At 31.7% G+C, this 8,257-nt stretch overlaps 2 protein-coding genes across 2 annotated transcripts in view; both read right to left on the bottom strand.

Moving 5' to 3' along the window:
- Positions 1-2,783: 2,783 nt before the first annotated feature.
- Positions 2,784-5,994, bottom strand: LOC109859045 (fatty acid synthase-like). Its single transcript, XM_020436892.1, has 6 exons — positions 5,890-5,994; positions 4,361-5,183; positions 3,711-3,898; positions 3,361-3,615; positions 2,960-3,220; positions 2,784-2,888 (listed from the first exon to the last, which is right to left on the bottom strand). The coding sequence occupies exons 1-6, from the start codon at positions 5,992-5,994 to the stop codon at positions 2,784-2,786; spliced, it is 1,737 nt and encodes a 578-aa protein (XP_020292481.1).
- A 51-nt stretch (positions 5,995-6,045) lies between these two features.
- Positions 6,046-8,257, bottom strand: part of LOC109859046 (fatty acid synthase-like) — a 30,018-nt gene continuing 27,806 nt past the window's right edge. Inside the window, 4 exon segments of the mRNA XM_020436893.1 lie at positions 6,046-6,186; positions 6,188-6,586; positions 7,067-7,308; positions 7,400-8,248. Coding sequence (XP_020292482.1) covers positions 6,144-6,186; positions 6,188-6,586; positions 7,067-7,308; positions 7,400-8,248 — 1,533 coding nt within the window. The 3' untranslated portion in view covers positions 6,046-6,143.

The following is an 8,257-nucleotide window of genomic DNA, read 5'->3' on the forward strand; positions in this document are numbered from 1 at the left end:
GATACTTAAACACTTGTAACCGAAAAAAATCGATATCCAAACGGTTACGGTCACCGTTATTGATAAAAGGACCGGAACCGAAACCGAAACCGAAAATCAGGTACAGCATCGGACCGTAACCGTAAACGGACCGAAATTTCATTTCGGTCCGAGTCCCTGACTAGTATCATAAAAACCTGATGAAGTGAGCTGAAATGTTTACGAACCGTCGGTATAAAAATGACACTAACGCGGTTAACACCCGAGAAAAATCTTTATATAACACATTCATTTCGATAACCGGTTTTTCGAATAATCGGTCTGAAAGAATCAAATTCTTATGTCATAAATCGAGAATTAGATTAGAAATTAAGCACGAAAGACATCGTAAAGTCCGAAAGAGAAACGTCGTAAAGATATCAGTACTTGTAATAAAAGATTTTGTTCGATATCATATACCGCATTGTATTTTTCATGACGATAAACTTTTCTTGATTTGTTTCTGTATATTTTTGCGCTGTGTTTCTTTGCTTGTGGATGCTTTTCAGTTAGCGACACAAGTCAACACAAGAATCAATCGTTCTGTTCCCTCAATATTCATTGAAAAACAAAAATAGAATAATTTTTGTTTTGGTTTGTGTCACTACCTGGAAAGCACCTGTTGTGTACACTCTATTCACTCCGATACAAAGCAGAGTGAAATCTTGAGCAAATCTTTGAAAGCAAAGTCTTGATTTGATGTGCACAACATATCTTTGTAAATAAAACTTTTATTTTGTTGTATAAACTTTGTTCGACACAAGTTGGTTGAGAGTTAGAAATATATAAGAGAAGAAAGAATAAGAATATATATAAAAACAATTATGCTATACTAGTAATCTAGAAGAAAGAAAATGTTATATTTGTTACTAGTTATTACTAGTAAATGTTATATTTATTACTGTGTAACATATAGTAATTACTAGTAATTACTAGTTATTACTAGTTCTTACTAGTAATTTATTAGTTATTATTAACCCATTTGCATCACAAAGAAAAGTCAAAAATTCGTTCTTATCACCAAAATGTTTTAAACGGAATGGAATCTAATTATCGAAAAAAAAAGTGCGTGAGGGGCCCCACCGCTGGACAATAATATGCGCTTTGGTGATAAATGCCTAAGTAAAATGCGCGTATATATGCGCTCTGGTGATAGTGGCCAGGCAAAATGCGGACATATATGCGTTTATGATGCAAATGGGTTAAGTTCCATGAGCGCTGCGGCATTAGATATGTTAACATATTCATTAGTATAGATATGTTAATTTAGTCATTAATAATCAGTACACTAACTTTATCAGAGGCCTTACCTTGATAGTCAAGCATTTTTGCAAAATCATGTAACTTAATGCCTGAGCAAAGGTTTTCGACTAGTTACTGTGTATATGCTGAAAACGTAATGCATAGTCATACGTAATCAACAACACAAAGGCAAATTTGAGTCATTTTGTGTTAACAGATTTAGAGTAAACGGAAAGCAATTGTTGCTCCTTACGTTGTCAACAAAATGACTTCTATTCATAAAAAACTTTTTGCTCTTGTCATTTGTTTTCGGCAACAAAAGAGCAACATGACGGTAACAAGACACCGATGTCTGTACTTCTGTCGTATGGTTGTTAAAAACTCTTGAAATATATTACTTCTATCTTGTAGCCCATTAAATTTCGAAAACAAATGACCGTTTTTTCAGAATAAGTAGATAAAAACAATTACATTTTAGTAAGAAACAAGTGGTCTCGCGGACTGAGTGCAAGGGCTGCGAATACGAAGATCTCGAGTACAAATCCCACCTATCACCATTAGGATTTTTTCCGGTATCTTTCATCGAGTTAATCAGTTTGATCGGCGAACTAAATCAGATCTTCAAAGATTAATTCGAGTGAAATCTCGAATTAATTCCTCTATCACAACGCGATGTGCCATTGAATATATATATATATATGTTCGTTTTTTTCGACATATTGTATTTTTGCTTAAATGTGTGACTCAGCATATGTTGTCGGTAACTTGTTATGTTATGCTCTTTATGCTACTGATAAATCGTTGACAGCAGATACACAGCAAGTTGTCGGCAACACATGTATGATACGTGTCATGTCAAAGATAAATGTCTGACTCACCTTGTTCTAAGTTTGCTGAAAACTCAAGCGTTTTCGGCAACATGACAACAAAAACACAGACAGGTTGCTATCAGAGTAATTTTTAAAATTACTAATTTAATTTTTAAAATTTGATTCTTTGCAATTTCTTTGGAATTCTTTTGTAAATAGTTATGTATATTGGGACGGGCTTCTAGAAAATCAACATCATATGAATTTCTCTTCAAAATTCATTTTATTTCGATTTACAAAAAATATTTCAGTTACGATCCGTATAACGTGTGCCCAAAAAACCACAGCAAAAAAAAAAAAATAAGTAATTTATTTAAACCACACACACACACAAACTTTCCCGAAAACAATTGTCTGTTTTCAAAAGATTTACCTATTTTTTATATGCTTTGAGTCCGTGAAATTAAATTAAATCAATTTTGATACTGTTCCGATAATGTTGAGATTAGTAGAGTCATAGTTTCTATTAAATAGTCATCAGAAGATTCATGTAAACTAAAACATTTGTTATGTAAATATTTTTTTTTTTTTAAATTGCGCACTCTTCGAGAAATTTTGCATATCTTTTCCAGATAATTGTTTGTGTTTGATAAATTGACAGCAAATTACTTGTTTCTTTTACATTCTATTGTTATTTCGACAACAAACTGTTTATTACTCTTGTCTTATTTCTCCATTAATAGCAGCTGCGACCTGATCACTATTAATTATTGATACATGATTGCTGTCTACGTAGTGAATTTGTACATTTTTGCTTATCTGCGACCAAAACACATCAGTTATATAAAAGTATACTGGTAGGAAAAATTGAATATTTGCTAATAAATTACCTTATTTAAACCATAATCTTCTTCTACCGCAGAAAGTAATAAGTTTGTTGCTTTTAATAGTATTATAGGTGACTGAATTGATACCAATGAAGACGTATCATATTCTTGAACAGCAATTAAATGTTTGTAAATTGTTGTACAAAATAGTTTAATGGAGTCGATGGAAAGTTTGAAAGAAGTTATCATTTCACTAGTAATGTATTTTGTAAAACTATTTAGTTTGTCTTCCCAAGTAGCATATTTATTTAATTCTGGTATAATCTGAAACACGCATATATACTGAACAAATATAGTAGCAACTGTTAAATGTAGCTTATGTCTCTGTTTGTGTGCTCTAATTTTAATATAGCGTTATATACACAATATAAAACATATATTTTATGTATTATGTTATTACATACCAATTCTGATGCAGGTATATTAAAACTATCTATTATATGTTTTAACACACAAATTTGAAATTCTTGACTATTAGTAAAAGGGAAAAATGTTTCCTGTATGTCTTTTAAGTACTTGGGAGCTCCGTCGATTAATACTAATCGTCCTCGAAAGTTTTTAGCTTCTAATTGTTTTACCATTTCAATAGCAATAAGAGATCCATATGAATATGCGCCAATTACGAATTCTGTAGAATCTGTTAGTTTTGATAAAATATGCTAAAAAAATACAAGATTTTTGCAATTATTATTGCTTGTANACAACTTATATAATTTTTTTTCTAGATGTAAAAATTTCTATTTTGACTACATACAGATAAAAGATCAGTGGCTGATTGTATTACAGAGTGAGCAGATTCAGGAATATTAATAGAACTATGTTGTAGGCATATTGCAGGAGCTTTAATTTTTGGAGCTATTGAGTTGTATATGTTAGCAAATCCTTCAATTCCTGGCAAAAGAAATACTTGGTTTCTATCTACTTCTCGTTGTGTAGAGAGTTCTACAGAAATGTTTGAAATTATATCTAAGTCAGATATTAACCGGAAAATATTAAAGACTTTTACATGTTGCGAATTATTTGTGTCAAGTTGTTTCTCAACATTCTTTTGGTCGTATTTATCTTTTTCAGTTATTTTTTTGATTTTAGCGAAGGTGAGATTTCGAATTTCTTGGGTTGTGAAGAAAATATTGAATTCTCTTTCTATTGTTTGCTTAATTTCTAAACCCATCATAGAATCCATGCCAAGTTCAGACAAGAGTACTTGTTCTCCAACTCCTTTTAAAGTTTTCAATCCTATGTGTGTGTGTGAGACAAAGAGAGAGCGTTAAGTATGAAATTTATACAAAAACATGTAAAAGTACCATTCGATAATGGAATAAAAAAAATCAAAACGGTTATTGTTGATAAAAAGAAAGACAAAAAGAATGAGTTTATGATATAGTAATTTATAAATAAATTTACCCATTATGTCCATCACAACATGCACAATGTCTCCAGAAACTTTTGATCTTGTAGCTACAATCATACTGCTTACAATCGGTCGATTCTGCATTAAGAAATTGTTCAGTGATTCTAAACAAGATGATATTCGTTGTTGCAATGTTCCACTGATAACTAGTTCTTTATTGTTTTGTTGCATGTCAGCGACTAGACCGACGTCGCCTATCGCACCCCACTGAATAGCCATGCCAGGTAATCCATCTTGCACTCTTTTTTCGCAGATTCTTTCCATTATCGAATTGGCCATACCGTAGTTAGTTTGTCCAGGATTTCCTTTACCACATGAAACAGATGAAAATACCACAAAATGTCGAAGATGAGGACACATTTTTCTAGACAAATCGTCCAATTGCCTTGTAGCTAGAACTTTCGACTGAAATGTTTCTTCAAATGTTTCCGGAGTTTGATTCGTGAAAATATCATCTTTTAGCACAACTGCGAGATTAAATATAGCATCCACTGGTCCTAATTCGTTGGCAGAACGTAAAATAGAAGCACAACCGTTGTGAGTAGATGCGTCAACGCCTGTCATTATTTGCACATTTACTCCATACGATTTCCATAACTCTATTCTTGACTGTTGATAACCGTTCTTTATACCATTTCGTGAAATGAGTATAATTTTTTGAGCTCCACGAACAATCAACCAGTTGGTTAACTCTAGGCCGAAACCGCCTAAACCACCCAAAATAATATAAGATTTATGCTCATTACATAAATATTGAGGATACGCGAGAATAGGAGCGTCCGCAACTTCTTTCTCTGTACGTATTTTTATGATTACCTAAAAGCAAAAATAAAATTTAAAAGATTTTATTAAAATTATATTTCTGTTACCTGTTCTTTATATTGAGAGAAAAAAAATAATATAAAATATTTGTTTTAATAAAATATATTTCCGACAAATAACCCAAAACTATTTGTTGCTTTTATATTTTTACATTTTTATTCGGTAATTGATTTAAATTTGTCCTTTGCTTAAAATCCATAACTATAAATAAATTGATAACAATTTGTAAAGAGTTGATTATACGATATTGTTGATTACAAAAATATCGCAAAATTATTACTAGAATATTGCAAAACATCGAAAGCCGTTTGTAAAATAATCAGGTTTAAATTTATTGTCAACAAATAGCATTTATATCATTATCGAACTGTCGATAGCAGATTATCAGCAGGAACTGCATAATCTGTCAAAGCCGCAAAATATATTCAATACTACTGCAATCTTAAGAATTAAGTAACATTTTGCTAAGATTTTTTTACATAAACTTTTTTATTTGAAATTTGTCGGAAAAAACCACACTGTGTAAGTAGTTATAAGTGTACTAGAATGTTTATATGTTAATTCTACATGATTATTTTTTTTAAGAACTATATATATGAAATGTACAATCTCGATCACAAATAACGTGACCGCCTTTAGTTGCTGTACACGGTATTACATTTTCTATAAAAATTGTAATTTCAGGTTTACTCTAACTTACCTTTCCTATATGTTTTGCAGCTGCCATATGTTTAAAAGCGGTTTCTATCTCATGTTGTTCAAAAACTTTTCTTACAAGTGGTACGACCGCTCCACGCTGAATCATATTGTTTAACAAGTTATAAATATGTATTTTTCTTTTTATATCAGTACTACTAAATATTCTATCTAACATAACTCCATAAAAACTAATGCCTTTTGAAAATTCTTTTAAATTTATGGTATTGTTAGATATTAAATCATACTTTCCAATTTCTAAAAATCGACCACCTCTTGCCAAACATCGAATAGATGCTTGCAATTTGTCTTCTGCTAAAGAATTTAACACGATGTTCACACCACGACCTCTTGTTTGTTGACTAATCATTTGTTCAAAGCTGGTGTCTCGAGAATTTCCTATATGATCTTCGGGAATAGAAGGAAACTTTTCTCTTATAAAATTTCGTTTCTCGGGTGTTCCTACAGTTGTAAATATCTCACATCTTTCAAAAAGCGCGAGATAAATTGCAGATTGTCCAACGGCACCAGCGCCGCAGTGGATAAGAATTTTATCTTTTTTCTTTAATTTTCCACATGTGTACAGAGCATAACAACTGGTACAATAAGCAACTGGGACAGTTGCGGCATCCTCAAACGTCCATTTGTCAGGAATAATCCAACAAAGATGTGGATCAGCCACAATAAGATTTGTGATTCCTCTAAAAATGGGTGTAATAGTTTTTAAAATACACATATTATTTTTCTATTTTTTTAACAGTAAACTTTGGCATCTGGGTAGGCAGAACAATCAATGCGTTACGCGTGACAAGAAACAATGCGATAACATTTTACGCTTATAGAAAAGTAACAACAAAATATTAGTTGGCGTAGCTTTCAGTCATACGTAACGCATTGACTTGTTTTGTCTGTAAAAGTCCCTAAAATTTTTTTTAACCATACACATAGATAAAAAATGTATGTGCGTTGCACGCACATACGCATTTATAGAAAGTGCCTCACATAACTGTATGATATTTAAATAGATTCTTTGTTCTTACTAGCAAAATTGCTAAAACTTAAAAGGAAACAGGGGAGAATTGGAAATTATATCGATCAGCTTAATCCTGAAGGATTGAATTATCGGAGATACCTGTTTTATATATAACATGTAACAAGTAATAAATTTGTGTTTTCCATACCTTAGAGTACATACTCCCATTACTCTTTTATCAGCCGCATTGAACCCGACAAATTCACAACCTAGTAAAGAATCGGCTTCTCCCGCTTTTCTTCCAAAAGCATCCATAGAAATTCTACCAGTAGCTATCACAATATCCTTAAAATTGAGTGATGCGTATACTACACGTACGAGATTTTCTTGTTTGTAATCAGAAGATATCGGACCTTTAATCCAACGCAACTTGCTCAAATCACCTCGCACCTACAACAAATATTAATATACTGTTGTAACAAAAAATACACAATAGTAAAACATCATAAATTANTTTAGAAAATTTATGTTATTAACATACACTTTGAACGACATAACCATGATGTACAAATTTTGGTTCTAGTTGTGGTAACGGAAGATGTCTATACGATCCCCAAACTTTGTTCGGACGTAAAATATTAACAGGCAAGTCCAATTGTAGTTGGTTTATGTAGACAGAGTCTTGTAAAGAAAATTTTGGCGCATTTTTGTCTTGGATAAATACACATCTAATCTTGTCCCTTGTTTTGTTGAACTCCTTTCGTAAACAATTGATAAAACCTAATATGCCACATTCAAAATCGTCCGCAACTAATATTGTTCTTCTGGATGCGTTTAATTTGTTATCCATGTTTAATGCAGACTTCAACTTGTTAATCCACGAAAAGTCAGAATTATTTATATATATAATTTCTTGCGGTACGATGCTTTGTGTTTTTCTTAAAAGCACAAATGCCTCTTTCTCTGTACGTTTTTCTAAAACTATATTCAAATTATATTGTTGTAATAATGTATAGTTGTAGGACTCAGTGAGAATTTCTCTTGACAGCACAAAGCTACCTTCCTTTAATGTAGACATTAATGTATCGATTAATTCACTTTTGGTTTTTGTTAAAAGTTTGAAAACAATAATCATTAGGAAATCTTCGTCTTTTGTCACATTTTCGGACTGCTTGATATCTGGAGATAATTCATTATTTTCGAAACGATTAGCTGTGGCAACCAATGTAACATTTGGTCGAATTAATGGCAAATTATTTAAAATATCGTAAAGAATTGTGGAGAGTAGATCTTGCTCTGTAACTGTGTCAACATCTTCAATTAATTCAATAAAGTTTGCCTGTAGTACTAGATTACATTCCAGAGAAATATGCACTGACATTTGTATAATTTCTGTTAG

The sequence above is a fragment of the Pseudomyrmex gracilis genome, unplaced genomic scaffold, assembly GCF_002006095.1.
Source record: "Pseudomyrmex gracilis isolate BER0280 unplaced genomic scaffold, ASM200609v1 scaffold_235, whole genome shotgun sequence".
In the NCBI taxonomy this organism is placed as follows: Eukaryota; Metazoa; Arthropoda; class Insecta; order Hymenoptera; family Formicidae; genus Pseudomyrmex; species Pseudomyrmex gracilis.